This window comes from Mesoplodon densirostris, chromosome 14 (genome assembly GCF_025265405.1).
Source record: "Mesoplodon densirostris isolate mMesDen1 chromosome 14, mMesDen1 primary haplotype, whole genome shotgun sequence".
NCBI classification, from domain to species: domain Eukaryota; kingdom Metazoa; phylum Chordata; class Mammalia; order Artiodactyla; family Ziphiidae; genus Mesoplodon; species Mesoplodon densirostris.
This window is the reverse complement of record NC_082674.1, coordinates 25,398,356-25,418,367: the sequence shown is the minus strand read 5'-3', so window position 1 is coordinate 25,418,367 and position 20,012 is coordinate 25,398,356. Positions and strand designations below refer to the sequence as shown.

The 20,012-nt window shown below is 47.9% G+C and overlaps 1 protein-coding gene across 1 annotated transcript in view; it reads left to right on the top strand.

Moving 5' to 3' along the window:
• The first annotated feature begins 346 nt into the window (after positions 1–346).
• XDH (xanthine dehydrogenase) overlaps positions 347–20,012 on the top strand; it is a 61,105-nt gene continuing 41,439 nt past the window's right edge. Inside the window, exons 1-8 of the mRNA XM_060116835.1 lie at positions 347–388; positions 6,576–6,633; positions 9,562–9,658; positions 10,967–11,075; positions 14,214–14,340; positions 15,300–15,361; positions 18,860–18,928; positions 19,247–19,333. Coding sequence (XP_059972818.1) covers positions 347–388; positions 6,576–6,633; positions 9,562–9,658; positions 10,967–11,075; positions 14,214–14,340; positions 15,300–15,361; positions 18,860–18,928; positions 19,247–19,333 — 651 coding nt within the window. The remainder of the gene's footprint in view (positions 389–6,575; positions 6,634–9,561; positions 9,659–10,966; positions 11,076–14,213; positions 14,341–15,299; positions 15,362–18,859; positions 18,929–19,246; positions 19,334–20,012) is intronic.

The window sequence follows — 20,012 nt, the reverse complement described above, 5'->3', positions numbered from 1 at the left end:
GTGGGAGAATGAAGCAGGTTCTGGGAGGGTGGTGCCTAAGACCCACAGTCATCTGGCACCAAGGCATCCTCCTTGCTGATATCTGCCTGTGTCTTCCTCTGTGCTCTTCCACATAGGTGTTGGGGGTGTGATTTGCTGTGTGTGATTGCATTTTCCTTGATTATGTAAACGGCTGTCTTTTGCCAAGAACTCTCCATGCCCCGAAGCTCTGAGCTTGGTCCCTCCCATCGGCTGACTTCAGTTCATTTTTTTGGGAGGCGTATTTTTCAAGTTGCAGAGCAGTAATAACTGGCAGTGCCTCTTGGGCATAAGGTACCTGGAGTTCAGGGACCCCCAACCCGTGACAATGACAGCAGATGAGTTGGTTTTCTTTGTGAATGGCAAAAAGGTAAGCAGAAGCTGACCTTTTCTCTGGTTTCCCTGATCCCCGGGAGGGATGTGTGTCCTCTGGAAAAGACCTGTTCTTGTTTTCTCTCTTTTGTGTTCTCCCTTATTTGTTCGCCTTCTTTCTTTCTCTCTCTTCCTTCAAAGCTGTTGCTGCATTTGGGGTAACACTGGGGAAAGAAGACCTTCTCAGGGTTAGAACACAGTCAAGATACTCACAGGGCAAAGCAGTGATGGGGAGGGAAGCGAGAAGAAAGGCGTCTGTGAGCTCTACCCGTGCTCCCTGCCACCTCTTCGCGGTAATAGAGACACTGGCAGGAAGCTGAGAAAGGTGGACAGGGTTCTAGGTGAGATTGGAGGTCACCTCCATTTCTGTGTTTAATCAAATGTATCCTAAAGCTTGTGTTGCTTTCTTTACTGAGAAAAGGAGCAGGAATGTGTTTTCTTGCTAATCTCAGGGTATAAGATGTACACAGCTTTGATTCTGATATTTATCTGTGTAAATGTAACAGCCAAGTTGTGTGAGGACATATACTGACATCTTGTGGCAAACTGCAATTTTTATTTCTTAAAGGGCACGCTTTTCTCCTCCACCTCCACCCCACACTTAGTTATACATTTAAATATTGCAAACCTCTTACTTTGATAAAAATTGCTCACTTGGATTCACTTAATTGGTGCACAGGGACCTAGGGAAGGTGGGGATGGTAGGGCAGAGGGCGGTCTTATGATAAGGGTACCAGTCCTTGCAGCACCAGAAGGGTGAGAATCTTTGCAGGTCTTAATGCAGGTGCAGGGAGAAGAGGGGGCAAGCACATCACATTGTCTCCACTGTCCACTTGCTCTCCCTACACAGGTGTTGAGGTGCTTGCATCTGCTTCAGCTCCCTTGTTGGAAAGGAAAGCGACAGTAAAAGGGTAGCCTTGGTTGCACATCGTGAATGGCCGTGTGCACAGTATGAGTGATGATTATACCCCGTCGTCAGAGCAATTTTATTTGTTTTGCAACATTGGCAATTCTGAGTTGAGAAACTGGGTGACTTTGGAGGCAATTTTCAAGAACTAAAATGCATCTAGTGCTTAAATTGTCAGGATATATTTGGGTGAGTAGCAGGGGAATCCCACGAGCCGTCACAATGTCAGTGCTCCCAGGACTGTTGGATGCAGTTTGAGTGGTATCGCTGGGTGGCCCTGGGAACTGGGGTCAGCTGTGCTCTTCCAGGTGCAGAGCTGTCTCTCTGTGCCGACTTCTTTTCAGGATTGGTCTCTGGTAGCAAACTAAGAGGCAGGGCGAATCTTCCTTGTTGGTGGCTGTTAGGCTTGCAGCCAAGAATTCCAACAACTTTGTCACATTCAGCAATTACATTGTAGAGATTTAAGAAACAGTCGTTGAATTGGCTTTCTCGACCCATTACTTACACAGTGGCACCTTCATGGTATTTTTCTAAGCAATTTTTATATTGGGTGAGCAGACGGATTCAGTGACTTCCAAGGCATAGACTCACTCTAAGGTTTGATTATTTATTAAGCCATCATCAGTTCACGTGTGATGGTACATGCTTCTGTTCTTCTTTGGGGACGGTTTGCTATGATGCACCAGATCTAGAAGCAAGCATTTCAAGGTGAATCTGGTTTGGTGAAAATTGTTTCCCCACATATTTTATTTTCACTTGAGGAAAGCAATTTAAACTTTGTAGATAGTATCATCACATCAAACCCTACTATCTCTTGAAGCTTCTACTACTACAGGTTTCTGTGATGAATATCAGTGCTTTTAATTTTATAAACACGCAGACTTGTGAGAATCTGTTGGAAAGGTGGTGAGGCAATGCAAGGAGGGATGAGGTGAAAGCAGCGCTATAAAAACTAGACCAAGCAAGGGAATTCCCAGTCAAATAAAGACAGCTGTAAGTTTCTTCCCAATTCAATTCCCAAGATATTCTAGATCTTTTGTTACCAGATATTGTGCGAGGAGGTTACCAAAGAAGCTGTTGGTACTTGGTGACTCACTCTTAAATATGAGCTTCCTACTCTCCCTGTTTCAGACCACTGTCCAGGATTCTGTCTTCACTCGCTGTGGTCCTGGAGAGGGTGTAAGATGTAAATGATCAAATACCTCGAGGGCCTTCTGTGGTGGTGACAGGCCTTGGTGACTATGGTTTCCACATCTGATCTAGAGTCAGAGTCGAAGGGAAAGGGCTGCCCAGGATTTTGGTATCACCGTAGTGACCGTCCTCTTGGAGGACAGGATTCTTGTTTTTCTGAACAGTCACTCTCTGGTTAGTGGAGATGGTGGCCCCTAGAGGAGTCTGGGAAGATTCGGCATGTAGGGTGCAGCTGAAGGTGTCCAGGAGTGACCCCCACGAGAAGCAGCAGTCAGTGATGAGACAGTGCTCACTCAGTCACCCACTCACCCACCCACCTACCCATGTCATCAACATTTACAAGCTACTCCCAGGCCTGAGCCTATGGGATACATATGCACTGGAGGAATACAATCTCTAAGACCAAGCACTTACCATTCAGGAGTTTATGAACTAGTTGGCAAAGTGGATTGTGATTAGGTAAGGTACCATATTCCAAAATGTATTTCAAAGAGAAGTATCCCCACCAGTTACTCTTCTTAGATATTCCTAGACCACTTTGTATAGTGTTGGCACATAGTAGGTGCCCAATTAGTGTGGACAGAATGAATGGATGAATATTAAAACCCTGAGAAACCCTCTACTAAAGAAATTTATTTTTCAAACTTTGTACTTTAAAAGTATTTTAAATTTACAAGGAGGTTGCAAGAAGAATACAAAGAAATATTAAATAGACTTGCCCAAATTCAACACCTAACATTTTGCCACATTTGCTTTAACATCCTCTCTTTAAGTATACATACATGTGTATACATCTATACATATAAATAGATATATAGATATATGAATACATAATGATATATATATATATTTATGCATGTAATTAATTGGAATAAATACATAAAGTATAAAATTTTCTTTCTGAACCATTGAGGATAAATTTCAGATATCAGGGACTTCCCTGGTGATCCAGTGTTTAAGAATCCTCCTTCCAATGCAGGGGATGCAGGTTCAATCCCTGGTCAGGGAACTAAGATACCACATGCCGCAGGGCAACTAAGCCTCTGCACTCTAGAGCCCGTGCACCACAACTAGAGAGCCCACTTGCTGCAACTACTGAGCCTGCATGCTCTGGAGCCCGCGTGCCACAACTAAGACCCAGTGCAACCAAGTGAATAAATGAAAAATAAATAAGTATAAAAAATAAATTTCAGATATCATACTTCTCTATCCCTTAAACTAAGAATAAGTGTATTCTTACATAACCACAATCTAATTATAAAAATCAGGAAATCTAGTGTTAATATAATACTAGTTTAATCTATAAACTTTATGCAGAGCGTTATTCCAAGTTTCCCAGTAAAGTCATTTACGGCTTTCACCCCCCAATCCCAGGATCCAGGATCATGCCTTGTACTTAGTTGTCATATCTCTTTAGTTTCCCTTAATCTGGAACAACTCCTTAGCTTTCCTTTGTCTTTTGTGACATTGATGTTTCTGAAGAGAACAAGCCATTATTTTTTTAAATGTCCCTCATTTTGAGCTTGTTGTGCTTTCTTCTAATTAGACTCAGAGTCTGCATTTTGGGCAGGATACCAGAGAAGTGACATGTCTTTCTTGGTGGATTATATCAGGAAGCACATGTTATCGGTTTTCCCCATTATTTGTGATGTGAACTTTGATCATTCAGTTAAGGTGGTGTCCACCAGTAATCTTACAATCTCCACTGTAAGATTATTCTTTTCCCTTTATAATTAATGAATAATCTGTGAGAAGATACTTTGGGACTATGTAAATACCTTGATTATCAAACTTTCATCTGCTAGTTGCAGCATCCATCCATAATTCTTGACCAGATCAGTTATTGTGCTGAATTACAAAATGGCCACCCAAAATGGCCACTAGTTAGTATTCTTCTGTCAGGAAGAACTTTCCTTTCTCTCCTACTTGTTTGTTTATTTATTAATGATCGGTTTGGACTTATGAGTTTCAATTCTAGTTAATGGTTTGTAATCCATTATGGCTATTATTTATTTTGGTGCTTGAGTTTTACCAGAGCAATCTGTTTAACCCAGCATCTCCTAAGCTCACTTCCCCACAGTGTTTTTCTTTTAGAATACACATTTCCTTTGGGCATCCTTTTGAGAGAGGGTTCTGTGGAGTTTGCTGGGACAAACACTGCAGCCATGCCATGAGAGTGGTCTGGTCATTCTCTGAGGAATTCAAGGAAGATTGGACCACTTGTGGCTGGGGTGATAGGGAAGTGTTTGGGGTCTCCTAATAAGTCAAGATGCAGGTGAAAGAGGAATGGAATGGCCAAAGGCACAGGAGTTAGAAGGTTTAAGTTGTATTTTCACTGGAGTATGAAGACCAGCTTGGCAGGGAAGCAGGAGGGGGACAGGCTGACAATGAAGACTGGGGACACATTGAAAGGGGTCTTGAAAGACAGCCTAAGGAACTTGGATGCTACCTTGAATATGTGGGAGGTCACTGAAGGCACTGAGCAGAGAACTGAACTGACGGGATGTGATAAACGGAGAGCAGCAGGGCAGGAGGAAGGGGAGGCAGGAGCCTCTTGGTAAAAGCTAAGAGGACCTTATTGCCGTCTATGAAAAAGGTAATAAAGATTTTTATTTTGTACATTTATGATTTCATTTCCAAGAGAAAAGAAACAACTCCTTGTGTGAAATTCGTAACCAGGAAAATTTGAACAAGCTGTACCTGTGGGGTGTCATCATAAAAGAAAATTAATTTTATCTTCCACTTTCCTTTGAACTTTATTCAAGGGTAAATTTTGGTAGTTTCATGACCTTCTGGATTACTCTTAGTGAACAAAAAATCCTATGGGCAATTATAAGCTGCCAAACACAGTTTCATTTCAGGACAGAGAGGAGAGGGTAGTGAGAAAGTTCTTATTTACTAGGTGCTGGTGTAGGATGGCTTCCCACTGCTGGAAACCTTCAATTGCAAGTCTCATGACATGGTGAGGGGGGCTATTTTCTCAGTCTGGCTGTTCTCCCTCAGCCTCCGGTTTTGGGAGGTCCACTCCACACAGACTCTGATGGAGCTCCCATCACCTCCTGCAGTCAGTCTTTCAGGAATGATTTAAACACCTCCAAGCACGTTCTCTCTCTCACGTATGGCCTGTGCTAGGTCCACGGCACAACGATTTCACATCCTTTGCTCTTCCAAACTCTGGAAGTGCACATCAATCCTTACACTACAATTCTTCCTCACCTTGTCTGGTAAGACTTTCTCTATCTTTTAGCTAAGCCAGACCACCATATGCCCTGCAGCATGTGAGCTTTACATGTAGGGCTATAGAAGCCCCTCATGAAGTCGGAGGTGTGAGGCAGATACCTCCTCCTCCTACTTTAGGAAGATGTGAGACTCATCGTGCAGGTCTCTCTAAAGAAACTCTTATCACACATTCTCTCCCCTTAATCATCCCAATCACCCAGACCCTTTCAGGCTTGATGATGCATGAGGAGAAGTGAAACAGGTTTTCATAGATTTCCTTTGATGATTTGCATCTGAAACTAGCACCACACCTCATGGACAAACTTTCTGCCTTATTGAACATTCTGTTTGTGGGCCTTTGGTTTGAGATTTCTCCTCCATTTCTAACCTGTGTTAGTGCTGTTGACTGTGATGACCCAACGCAGACCACACTCTGCTATGAGCACAGGCCGGCAGACTGGCCGTCCACTGTCTGAGAGTCCACCCTCCGGGATGCAAAGCCAGAGGTCTGCATGCCACCGCTCCCAGCTGTCCCTGGCGTTCACAAATGTGCTCCAGCAGCTGGAAATGAAATGACTTGTTCAATTTGAAGGGAACTTTGCCTTGGTCAGCCCAGCACGGCCGGCGCTGTACCTAAGTGCTCTGTGGTGGGTCCAGAGCTGAGCACTAATGCAGAATTTTACAATTGCAGCGTGTCCGCAGGTACACAATTTGGCTTGCAGCTAATATGCTCATCTTATAGAATTAAGAAAAACACCTTCGTTTTCATGATATATGTAGCACATCGCCATTAACTCTACAAATTCTTGGGTGAGACGATGACTAAGTATACCTCTGATATAGTTTTCTTTGGTGTTTGCTTTTATAGGTGGTGGAGAAAAATGCAGATCCAGAAACAACCCTTTTGGCCTACCTGAGAAGAAAATGTATCCTGACTTTGGAGCAGGGGTGAGGGAGAGGGAGTACTTGGGGACTCATTCTCTGGGCCTTACGCCATTTGCTAGTGACTGGTCTGGAGGCCGTGAAGTGCAGAGGAAAGAACACTGGGTTAGGGCTCTGGACCCCCGTGTCTTAGGTGCAACTCTGCCACTTGGCAGCTGTGTGACCCTGGGAAGTCATTTGAGCCTGGTGGGTCTGAAATTCTCAGCTGCCGAGGAAGAATATGGTTCTTGATGTTCTTCAAGTCTCCTGCATTTAAGGTTCTAGTAATGCCAAGGTTTTACCCTGGGCCTGTGAAACAAGCAGCTCCAAAAGACCCTCCTTAGCTCTGGCAAGCTTCATGGTCATTCCCCTCCCCCCGCCCCCAGGAGGAGCAGAGTGTGCCTCAGCGGACCTTTGTTAATACATAAATGGGCTTCCCAGGCAGGGTTTCTAGCTCTGCGAAGGTGGAGGGAAAGTCAGGGGAAGGGGTATTTGTTTGGGGAAAGGATGCCGGAGGTGGGAATCGTGTAGAGGCACCATCCGCTGTGGGAATGGCAGGCACTGGGAAGCATGGGGTGGGGGACTCCTGAGCAGGGTTGGGGTGCTGCTGTGCTCCCAGAGTGGGGAGGGCTTCTGTAAGAGCCCCCATCCCTTTTGTTCTTTGCTAGTAGGAAAGTATTCTGAGGCCCTGGAACAAAACCAGCAGTAAAGCTAGCATAGGAGCTAACATTAATGGGCACTGACTACATATGGGTGGAGTTCAAGGTGATTTATGTAGGCTGTCTCACTGATTCACAGCGATCCCTTTAACAGAGGAGGAAGTGAGGCTGGATGTGGTAAGGGACACACCTCCCCCTCGTGTGTTCTGGGCAAATGCTGGCAGACCTGGACTGAAGCCGGGAGCCATGCTCTGAACTTCCCACCCACACTGGAAACTCTCTAGGGGTCTGTTGTAGAATGATACTCATCCTGACCTCTGCCTATAAACCCTGTGGCTCCCAGAGGCAGGGATGTCCGGTGGCTCCTTGCAATGACATACTTTGGAACAACAAAGGATCGTTTCAGCACCCTCAGAAGCCAGCCTGGAATCCATGGCCTTGCCTCTGGTTCTTTCACCTCCTATCAGATAGTGGCTGGCTCTAGTGTACTTTGTCCTGGATTTTTGACCTGGCGGGGGCAGGTCTGGAGGTTCACAGCACATGGACCTGATGGCGTTTTTTGTAGACCTGGAGTCACTCAGTGGGATCAGGGGACTGCATGGGACTCCATTTCCAGCCCATCTACCTGGGTGGTCTGGAAGGAGAGGCTCACTCTTAGAGATTGTTGACGTCAATTTTAGATTTCTAATACAGTTTTGAAGGCCTGACAGCCTCAGAAATTCCTGACCATAGCAGTTGGCTGGTTTAATGGCCAAATCTCAAATGAAATCCAAACCTGAAAGTTGGCATGTAAATATGAAGTCCTCATGGCTTGCTGCTGCCTGTGTTGAGAGTTGATTTGTGGGAGTTCCAGGCAAGAGAGAAGACCCTAGCCTTGACTTCTGCCCTGGCTTCCAGAAGGATGCCCAGGCTAGCAGAAGACCTCTCGACTACTTCGGGCTGCTTCCATTCGTCCTCATGTGCCCCTGGAGTGGCCTAAACTGCTGATCTCATACGTCCAGACTAGTGAAAAGAATAACTCGAGATCTAGAGATCCCTCCCCAGCTGTGCTTTAAAAGAAGCAGCAGCATGGTGGGGGAGGGGTCAGATGGCCGTGTTTGTTCCCTAACACTCAAGGTAACACAAGTGACTGTCACCTTGCAGGGCGCACATTACATCTTGGGTCTCAGTCTTTCCTCCCTTTGTTCATTCGTTCGTTCCTTCGTTCGTTCCTTCTTTCCTTCCTTCCTTTCCTTCTTTCTTTCTCTCTTTCCCTCTCTCTGTCTTCCTTCCTTCCTCCCTCCCTCCCTCTCCCTCTCTTTCTCTCTTTCTTTCTTTCAGCAATTCCTGCCCTACCTGCTAACCACATTATAGTGACGATCAAACGGGTCCATGGGTGTAGCTGCTTTCCAAGTAGAAGATGCTTTATCATTGTTAGTTATTAATTTTATCTTGAAATTAGGGAAGTGACCAGGGATAATAGCCTCAGCTCCTTCCATCTTCAGTAGGAAGATAGATGGCCTGGAGGCCTGTGGGCCTGAGGGAGAAGCAGCAGTGGAGCCTGTGTGTCCCAGGGAAAGAGGCCACCATAACTGCTGTTCTCCAGAATAGCCTATTAGTTAGGCACTTTTCAACGCAAAGTGTCAGAGATTTTGTTTCCCCCAATATATAAGAGGTGGCTCCAATATTGGTTTCTGACCTCAAAAATATCTTCATTTTAATTTCCATTCACACATCCTATGGGATGGATATTTAGAAGCCCCTGGTCCAGCCTTAACTTTGGTCCCTGGACTTCATCAATCCAAAAGGTTTGGCGGGGGAATGAGGGAAGCCGAACTCAGCAAGTCCCATGCTGGCTTGAGTGGCTTCCTTGCACGACCAGCTGGGGTGCTGTGAGGGCTGGCCCACATACTCAGTCTTTGAGGTGCCCGATTTACCTGCCCAGTGAGACCCAGGGTTGGGGGACTGTTAAGACCACACCTAGAAGACCTTGATCCCAGGAAAATCTCCAGGATTGGAGAGCAGTGGAACTCCAGTCCCAGGGGGTGACACATGGGCGCTGGTGCCTTTCCTTTTCTGTACAGTGGAACTGGCCTCATTCCCTGCTTCCCCGGATGCAGGGCAGCCTGTCTGAATGGGAGGCCGTGGGGGTCTGCTGCCTCCCGGGTTGAGGCACCTGAGCCTGTGTGTGGACGAATGGCTCTTCACTCGAAGCTCAGTCCAGGCATTTCCCAGCAGCCCAACAAAGACTTTTTTTTTCTCTGAGTTCATATTCTTTAACCCTTGACCATCCAGTGGGGCTGAGAGGGACAAAGCTGGGCTGTGGAGAAGGCGGCTGTGGGGCTTGCACAGTGATGCTTTCCAAGTATGATCGTCTCCAGGACAAGATCATGTATCCTTTGCCTGCTGGCTGATGGCCTTTGAGGACTATGATCCAGGGGTCAGCTTTTGAGTGAGTGTGCGTGTGTGTGCATATATGTGTAAGCCCCTGTGTTTCTAAGTAGACTTTGGTCATGAAGAGGGACATTATAGAATGATGTCTTAGGAAGTATCTTCCTGGCTTATAGATATGGACAAGATTCTGAACTGCTGAAAAAAATCATCTTTTTACAATTCAGACTTATATCACATCCCATGAAATCCTTCAGTAGGCCTCCACTGCCCCCAAATTAAAGTCCAATCTTTTTGTTCAACATGTGAGGTCCTTCAGTTTTCCCCACCTTTCCTCTCCAGTTTTCTTTCTCTTCGTGGGTCCAGCACTCTGTTCATGCAGAAACAATTGTGAACTACCAATGCTCCACGCCCATTCATTTCTTGGTCTTTGCAGAAGCTGTTTCCCATCTTGAATGTCCTTTTCTCAAGGACTTCTCTACCTGGCCAACTCTTACGAGCACTTTAGGACTGGGCAAAATATCACCTCCTCTAGGGAGCCTTCCTTGACCTCCCAAGATTGGGTTAGGTGCCCCTTGTCTCTGCTGGTGCCATGGGGCCCTGTGCATAGCCCTCCTGAAACACTTACTGTAAAATATTTAAATTTCATCTTCACACTGGCTTCTGTTTTCCTGAGTTGAAGGCAAGCTATTAGAGGACAGAGGTTCCATCTTATTCACCTTTATTTGCTCATCCCTCAGCAGGGTGCCTGGCACTTGGTTGGCCTTCAGTAACTGATGTTGTCTGTATGAGTGAATGAGCGACGAATAAAGGGATGGATGTGGGGAAGCTATTTCTAAGGGGTTGGTGTCCCATGTCACCCGGGGGTTTCCCCTCCCTCTCCCCACAGAGGAATGGGAGAAATGGAGGTGAGTGAAAGCAGAGAAGCAAAAGTGACAGGAGGTTCTGAAATTGAAGTGGCTAAGGACGAGCCCTGCAGAGAGAGGAGCACATTTTGGGCCTGGAAACTGCCAGAAGCTTCCTCTTGACTCAGCCTCCAGTGTTGGGCTAAGAGGCAGCTGAAAGTGACCCTGGCTCCCATGCTCCAGCTCAGAGGCCTAGGGCGCACTGATGTCTTGACTCCACAGGACGCTGGAGGGGCTCGGGCACAGAGTCTTGGGTAGAGAGGTGAGGACACCTGTAGAAAAGACAAGAACATAATGTAGAGTGAAGAGAAGTGACACAGGCATTATAGATCTCCTAGACCCTGCACTCAGGTCTGCTCTGATGACCTGAGTGGTCAATGGAATGACCTTAATTTGGGTTCCAGTCACTTTTCTGCCAATGCCTGCCTGGCCCCCATTTGCTCCTTGCACCATGTTGCCGTGACAACTGTGGAAGGAATCGGAAGTACCAAGACGAGGCTGCATCCTGTGCAGGTAACCAGAGGCTCTGACCAAGGCTGCAGACTTGCTCTGGGTTGTTGGGCTGAGTGTCACTGCCCGGGCAAAGGTGGCATTCTGGCCCAGCCACCTCCCCAGATCCTCTTGGAGGTGAGGGGATGGCTGTGAGGCAGAAAGTGGAGGCACCCGAGCCTGAAGCTCCCTCCTGTGTCTGGGTGGATGGTGACATTGCATGCCCCATGGGAACCAAGAGGTCAACTGGATCTGGCGGCTGGTAAGTCCAGCTGTGTCAGAGCTGGAGGGAGGAGGGGCAGGGGAACTTCCTCACCTTGTGCCCAAGTGTGCTTAGGAAGCCCCCTTGCCGTCTCAGATTGAAGATTCCAAATGCTCTGTGCCCCTTGGTAAAAAACCCACCTACTCCCTGCTCCCTCCGGTGGTAATTTCATTGCACCTCTCACCTTCCACCCATGGCTCATATAGACGTGGGCTCATTAAAATGGAGGTTAGCAAGGGCTGAGTCAGAGAACAGAGACACATGGGTGTCTGACCAGTGCTTTCTCGCTGATGGTATCAGCCACCTGAGGATGAAGCGAAATTGGGAACACTTTGGGGAAGAGTGGGCAGTAGTCTGAGGGGTTTGTGGAGAGAGAAAGGATGCTCGTAGACAAGGAGGAATGGAGCCCATGTGGGAGCAGAGCACAGTGGGAAGGAAAAGCCACTGTTCCCGGTGCTTACGTTTAGGGAAACTGAGGCAGGAGGCCCTTAGGAGATTGCATCACGGAAGGTGCCTGAGCCAGGCCCTTTTCTTAATCTTCCCTTGACTGTGTCATTCAGATCCTGCCACCCTTGTGCCCTTATGTGAGTCTGGAGCCAGGGTTGCCAGTTAAGCAAACTAATTATACTCCCTGGAGGGAGCATCTTGGGCCAGTCACGTGGGGTCAGAGCGCGGTGGGGTGGTATTGCTTCACTACCATGTCTTTGCTTCTTAGGCAGGAAAAGGGCAGATTACTAAACTTGTCCAACCTGAAGCAGATGTGAGAAGATTAATGAGGGCTTGTAATTTTCTTTGAAACATAGATGAAAGAAAGAATGAACCGTTTAAACACAGGGATCCTATCCATACAATGAGGCGAAAACCCTCTCTTTCCAATGGCACAGATCCTTATTCCTGATGTACTTCTTTTGGCTCCAAATAAGCTGTAGATTCCACTTCCCCTTGTCCATTTATGTTTTTCTCTTGGCTTCTACGACACCACACTTTCCTCATTTTCCTCCTACCTCCATGCTTGCACCATGTACGGCTCTTCCTCGGCTCAGTCCCTAATTGCTGCAGCACCCTGGGCTCTGGCCTGGGCCCCAACTCTTCTCCACCTTCACACTCTCCTGAGGTGAGTTTAATGCCATCTACATGTGAATGCATCATCTTTGTATCTTCAGCTTCGACCTCTCCTCAGAGACCAGACTCCTATTTCCAGCTGCCTACTTGAATCACTAGATGGATGTCTAATCTCAAACTTAACAAAACCCTATTTCCCCCCCCCCCAACTTCTTTCTTCCCTGGTCTTCCTCCATCTGAGTCAGTGGCAAAAGCATCCACCCAATTGCTCAAGATAAAAATCTAGGAGTCACCTATGATTCTTCCTCTGATACACCACACCCAATCCATCCAGAAGTAGTAACTACTCTACCTCCAAACTTTACAATGAAATCATTTTTTTTTCTCTGTTTCCCCCATAATGTTTGGTTTAAGTCACTATCTCCTCTTGCCTAGGCCACTTTAGTGTCCTGTTCTCTGTTTCTTCTCTTGCCCCTACAACTATTCCCTGCCCAGCAGCTAGAGTGATTCTTTAAAAACACAAATTCAATCATATCAAGCCCTGCTGAAATTCCTCTTAAAGGTCTCTCATTATCACACCCAGAATAACAATCCAGATCCCTAACCCTGGCTTATGAAGAGCTGCATGGACTGGCTGCTGCCTGTTCCCCCAGCTGACCTCCCTTGTCTCAGGATTCCATCCACCCTCGCCTCTCAGCAGCTCTAGTGCATCAGACTTTTGCACTGTCTGTGCTCAGAGCCTTTGCACTCACTGTTCCCTCTGCCTGGGATACACTCTTCCCTGCTCCAAATTATGTCATTAAGTTCAACTCGAAGGTCACTTTTTCAGAGTGGCTTTTCTAACCACTCCAAATAGCCACTAGTCACTCTGGGTCATGTCCTCTTGTACTAATTCTCTACATAGCACTGACCTCCACCTCAAATTTTCTTCTTTGTTTTTGTCAGTATTTCCCCTATTAGGATATGAGCTTCATGAGACCAGGAACCTCATCTCTCTTCTTCACCCTCTGTCCCCAGTACCTTTACCACTCCTGGTACATAATAGTTTCTCAGTAAATATCTGTCAAATGAATGACTATCCATGCTAGGCACTGGGGATACAACATTCTAGCAATTTTACTTAATGTAAGTTCCAAGAGAGATTCCCAGAGATTAAAAAATAGTGTAGATGAGGAGAATCTCCTTGTAATAAAAATCTTGCAGGTTTGAATGAAAATTCTGTGACATTCAATGCTTTTAGTGAATTCTATCTCACACATTTCCCAATTCTTAAGTCCCCACCCATTGGACTTCAAGGATTGCCTTCACATAAGAATACAGCAGCATTCTAATTTGGAATAAGATGCATTCATTTGGTTGATTTTGGATTGTGGGGTAGTGTAGCTAAAAGAACCTGACACAGCTCTTGCATTCACCATGTGTGATCTTGCATACACCTCTTAAATCTCTGAGCCTGCTTCCTCCTCTCTCTGGTGAAGGGAATGAAGGGTGGGAAGCCCCTCTGGCTTTAACAGTCGTGGTTCTTTGAGGGGGCTGTCCTATGAGTAACTCCCATGGGTCGAATCCTTCCTCTATGCCAGGGATGACGTGAAGAGTTTTACGTGAATGATCTCACTGAATCCTCTAAGTGCTAGGATGGTCCTAAACCTATAGACAAGGCTTAGTGAGGCTTGGTAACCTGGCCAAGGTCACGGCTGGGAAGTGGTGGCACTGCGATGTGACTTCATGCGGTCTGCTACCCTACACTGCCTGTTGACATGGGCTGGCTCCAGTTGAGTCATGAGGGAGCCTGGGAGGGGTTCTGCAACACAGGTGTCTACGTCATCTGCCCCTTTTAGGAAAGAATCGCCAAAAGCCACGGCTCCCAGTGTGGGTTCTGCACCCCCGGCATCGTCATGAGCATGTACACGCTGCTTCGGAACCAGCCCGAGCCCACTGTTGAGGAGATCGAGGATGCCTTCCAAGGTATGGGCCTTGAGGCAGGGCCCGGGAGGTGGAGTGGCGAGTGGGGCTCTGAGGAGGGCAGGGCAGGGCAGGGCTAGGGTGGATGCCAGGAGTGGACTAGGAGTTCCAGGCACTGCCTTTTGAGGGAAAGGCTCAGGCCATCCCACCATGTTGGTTACGATTGACTGGAAGGGTGGTGCTTTCTTAATTGGAAGAACACTTGGGTGGTTTGGAGACCTTCTGGGGTCTCCTGCCTTAGTGTTCATCTTCCTGAGGTGTCTTCCTGCTCTCACCCCGTGCTAGGATGGGGTAGCCATGAGTGGCCAGAGTGGGAGGAGATCGTTTGGGAAACCTCACAGAAGCTAATGACATGGCGCCTTCCCTTCCTGCTTCCTCAGAGCAGGATTCTGCAGGGCAAAGGCCACATATGAGGAAGGAGGCCATGACTCTGAGCCTTGAGCAGGGACTGGCTTCCCACTTTGCCTTCTGTGAGTGGGCCCAGATGGTTGGGCCTGGTATCTGTTCCTCTGAACTGAGTAGAGAAGGCTCCCCATTCATTCAATCCATTTTAATGCATCATTTATTCAGTCAGTTATATGAAGCCCTATCATATGTCAGGCACTCTACAGGGGACAGGGGACACAGGGATGAAAGATCCAGTCCCTCCTCTCAAGTAGCTTGTACTCTGAAGGGGAAGAGAGCTTATAATGTAGTTTGATAAGCTCACTGATAAAGCTATGACTAGGCACCATGGGAGGACTTAGGAGGAGCACCTGTTTCAGTCTAGGTATTCTAGCAAGGCTTCCTGGAAGAAGTGGTAGATGTTTTGAAGTCAGGGATACAAGCAGGAGGAGGGTCATTCCAAGCAAAGAAAATAGAATATGTGAAGAGAGCATTTAAGTGATCTGGGAGCAAAGCCACGAACCCCTTAGCTGCCCCGGGGCCTGCGCTGACACTGCAGCTTCTTCCTTGGCCCACAGGAAACCTGTGCCGTTGTACAGGCTACAGACCCATCCTCCAGGGCTTCCGGACCTTCGCCAAGGTAAGCTGGGGCCCTGGGACAGCAATGGCCCTGCTCCTGAAGCAGCAACACTCAGGAATCACAGCTGGGAGGGATGCCGTGGGCCTCTGGGTTACAGAGGAAAATGATCAGATGGCCAGCTGGCGGGTCCTTCTGCCGCAGGTACCTGGCAAGGGCGTTGGGCTCTGCCGTTCTTACTCCGGGGGGTGGAGGGAGGTGGTGGTTCTCATCAATAGCCCGGAGACCTTTCTTCCAGGGAAGGCCTGGAGAACTGGTTACTGGAAGAGACATGCTGCCTAAGAGCTAATTTCCTCCAGGGCATTTGGGCTTGGCATCCTTCCTTGGTGACTGGCATGCTCAGCCTATGGCACAGGTGCTGAACGTGGCATTTAATAACAGCCCAGCGTGACTCAGCACTCGAGTCTCTCCTCCTTTCCTGTCCCGGCTGCTTTCTGCAGCTGGCCCTCTGCTGGGCTTATGAAACTGCTAATTAGATCTTCAGACAGTGTGTGAACCCCTGTAGTGTTCATATTACTCTGTGAGAAACCACAGCTGGGGTGCATGAGCCTTGATGACATAAATGCAGACACACACCTGTCATCTGGCGAGGAGGCGGAGGGCTAGCTTCTCCTTTCTTGGCTTAATCTCCCCAGATTTTACCTGATTTCCCAGCTGGGTCAAGTTGATCCTGACTCCAATCAAACTGTCTCGTCTCAATTTGATTCTGGGTTAAGGGGAGAGTCACAGACTCCTGTGCCTTTCACTGACTTTTAGAGTTGGTACAGTACAAAAAGGAGTATTGTGTCCAAATAGCCCAAAAGGGTGGAGATGGAGATGGAGCCTCTAAGGATGGAAAATGCCACATCCTGGTGAATGCTGTTGATGATGAGGAACCAGGAGGTACGGATGTAAATGAAAATGATTGAAAGCTTAGATTCAGAATCTGCAGACCTGGGTTCAGATCCCATTCCATCTCTTAACTGGTGCATGATATTGGGCAGATTTCCTTGTTTCTAAAATGGGGATTGTAACAATACCTACCTTACAGTGCTTGTGGAAAGCACTTAGGACAATGCCTGGCACATCTTACATTTTCAGTAAATGGCAACATAAATTATGATGCTGGTACATTTTTTCCATTACCCATATTTGATCTCCATGTATTACTTAGGCTTCCCTGAGAACCAGGGATTGTTAATCTTGTGCATGTACTTATTTTATAGGAGGCTTCTCAAAGAAATACAATCTGACCAGCTCCCCTAGTTTCTCCAGAGAGAAGGGCTTTTGAGTGTAGCTGACAATTATACTCCTTCTGTAGGTCAGAGTTTTATCATCATGTACACAGTTCCTGAGTCTATTGTGACACCGTGGGAGGAGGTGAGCTGCACCCCCTTCATTCCAGCTGCCTGGCAGGGTACAGCAGAGCAGAGTGGAGCTGGGTGCTCCAAGCAGGCAAAATGACTGGTGCACAGAATGTGCTCAGAAGCTCATGCATATTACTCATTGGAGGCCCTCAGGGCCTTTATTCAGAGCCTTTTAATTGTTACCTTACACACAGTTCTAAAAAGCTCATCTATCTAGTTTTCATGGCCATAGCACACACCGGAAGAGGGTGAGAAGAGCATGCTATAGCGAGGCAGCCTGTTCACAGCAGGAAATGACAACATTCATCTAGCAGCAAGGAAGGAAATGGGGGAACCATAAAAATAAGCCCAGTAGTTTTAGCCTACTGAGAAAAGTGGAAATCTCTCTGGGGAAAAACCCTGGCCTTATCCAACCGCAGTAGACCTTGAGGGCAGTGACACATTATTGTACGTTACAGCAATTTATGTCCAACACATCAATGAATTATCAAGGAAGAAGATCTAAATAAGAAAGTGCTGACACTTTCATTATCTGAATAATCCACTTTTGCGAATTACATCCTTCCCCACAAGGACCAGGTGAGGGAGGCTGTTGTCTTACTGTACGCAGGGCCTGGTAATTTTCCACATCACTCCTCCAAAAAGGGAGATGCGCAGAGGCCCTCTCCGTTCTGTCCAAAGACAGAGGGGAAGGGCAAGGTGGTGGTGTGGCGGTATAAAATAGACCGAGCCGCTCTGAGATCCAGCGGCAAAGCAGTGAATGCAAGAGGGGTCTGCACGCGGGGCAGCGTGTGCAGGGGGGTTGAGGCAAGTCTCACAGTGCTTGCACGTTCTCAGAGGCTACACCTTCGGCCTCCTTGGCCCTCTGACAACTTCCTCGGGTATACTGGTGGGTGGTGACTCACCCTTTGGGAAATGTCGGCATGAATGGTGTCTTCCATGATTCACGTAAGGAAGGGCTACTCCCAGCCTGCTCCCCCAGGAACGGCTTCCCTGGAAATGTGTCTAGGTCTATGCCTGGGAGTTCCCCCACTTTTGCCTCTTAGCACAACTCCACGATTCTGTAGTGTCTTCTGGGGCCCTGAGCTGAGACTCCTGCCTCCTTGGGCTAGATCAGTCAGGTGAACACACCCTTTCCCACCTTCAGTGCATTGGTTTTGGGAGATAGCAATCTGGGCTGTATTCTGTGCTCCGCCATTGGCACCCCAAGAGGTCCTGAGCAAGTCCTTTCCCCATAGGTGATGAGTCATCAGACCTGTACACATCCTCCAGAACAGGCCTGCAGTGAGGAATAGAGTGTGAGCTTTCTGGCAAGAAGTGCCTGATAAGGAGTGGGAAGGCCATCAGGCCCACTGGCCGGGAACACCTCTGGTCCTGAACGTCTTTGGCAGCAGCCCCACAAAGACTCCAGCCTGGGAGGCGCCCAACGAATTCCCATAGAACTTGATGGTTTAGAAGTAGAGGCATGAGGGGCTTCCCTAGTGGTCCAGTGGTTAAGACTCTGTGCTTCCCCTGCAGGGGACGCAGGTTCGATCCCTGGTCGGGGAACTAAGGCCTCCTCAGGAAGCAGTACTGAAGAGGAATGTGGGCACAAAGAGATGATTTGATAAAATAGGACTAGCTTTTATGGAGAAATTTTCTCATAATTAAATATCCCTGCTGCTTCCAGGAGAGGTCCTGTTTGTTTATCCTCAAGTTATTTAATCTACATTAACCAAGTGAAAGTAGTTAAAGCAGAGGCCTTTCCTCTGTGCAGAGGCAAGTGGGATGGGGTGGGGTATCTGCTGTTCCTTTTTTTTTTTTTTTTTTTTTTTTTTGCGGTATGCGGGCCTCTCACTGTTGTGGCCTCCCCCGTTGCGGAGCACAGGCTCCGGACGCGCAGGCTCCGGACGCGCAGGCTCAGCGGCCATGGCTCACGGGCCCAGCCGCTCCGCGGCATATGGGATCCTCCCAGACCGGGGCACGAACCCGTATCCCCTGCATCGGCAGGCGGACTCTCAACCACTTGCGCCACCAGGGAGGCCCTCTGCTGTTCCTTTTGATGCTGGAATAGGTATCATACCCAGATTTCATTTGATAGTAATAATCTAGGTTCTTTAGCTTCCATGAAAACTCTTTGCAAATATCTTTGTGTGAATGTTGGTCATCTCTCTAGGATGGTGGATGCTGTGGAGGAAATGGGAACAACCCAAACTGCTGCATGAACCAGAAGGAAGACCACAATGTAAGTGGATCCTTTTCAGCCTGGAAGCCTGAGGGCCAACCTCAGATCAGAGGAGCCAGTGGGCTCTCTCCACACTCTGGGCAGTGGTGGCTGGAAGAGGAAACAGTTACGCCCCAACCATGAGGGTGGTGGATGTGTACAGTAGCCCTGGATCCTCTGTCAAGACCTCCTTGTCCCTTCTTCCCAGGAGATACCAGCTCCTCCACCGGCCTGCTGGGGTCTGTGGATGAGCTCGCTTGGACAGGGGGCTAGTCCAGCCCTGTGGGGCATTTTCAAGGAGGGGACAGTGTATCACTCCTCCGTCCCCTTTTCCAGCAGGTCATTCTCTCGCCATCTTTATTCAACCCAGAGGAATTCATGCCCCTGGATCCCACCCAGGAACCCATCTTCCCCCCAGAGTTGCTGGTAGGTGATGCCCCATGAGCCCCTGGAAACCTGTTGGGTCCCACTTGTACCCACTGGGGCCTTTGTGTCCTCCTTGTCTTGTAGGTTTCAGCCTGAATTTCCCTCCCTTTCTCTGACACCCAAACGTCAAGTCCCTGTGCCACATACTCCCACAGGGACCCACACTTCTCTCCTTCTCACACGTGTCACTCTGAGGGAGTGGATCCCTTTGGCACACTGTGTACAGTAACAGGAGCTCCAGAAGTATTTGGTGACCTCCTGGCTAAATCTCATGTATAAGCCCTCAAGCAATCCATTCTTCTTTCTGTTAGCAGTCCATGTATATACGAAACAAACAAAGAGAGCTGTGTTCAAAGGACACAATCCATGGCCTGCAGCCACGTCTTAAGGACACCTCTCATGGCTGCTTTCTCACCTTGATGATTCTGCTCCTTGACTCCAACACCATGACCAAAATAATAATAATAATCAAGCCACTCTCAAGGTTTCTCAAGTGCAGATTTCTCAGGGGGTGGTGAGCTCATGAAGACTGCTTTATGAATTCAACAGGCCAGAAAGAACGGCTTTGCAGCAGACCGCCAGCATATCTTTCTGTGGATTGTGAAACCCTGAAAAACCGTCAGTTTGATTTGGGGGTTTTCTCTCTCAGCCCTGCATCACCCCTCATGCTCTAGAGCCA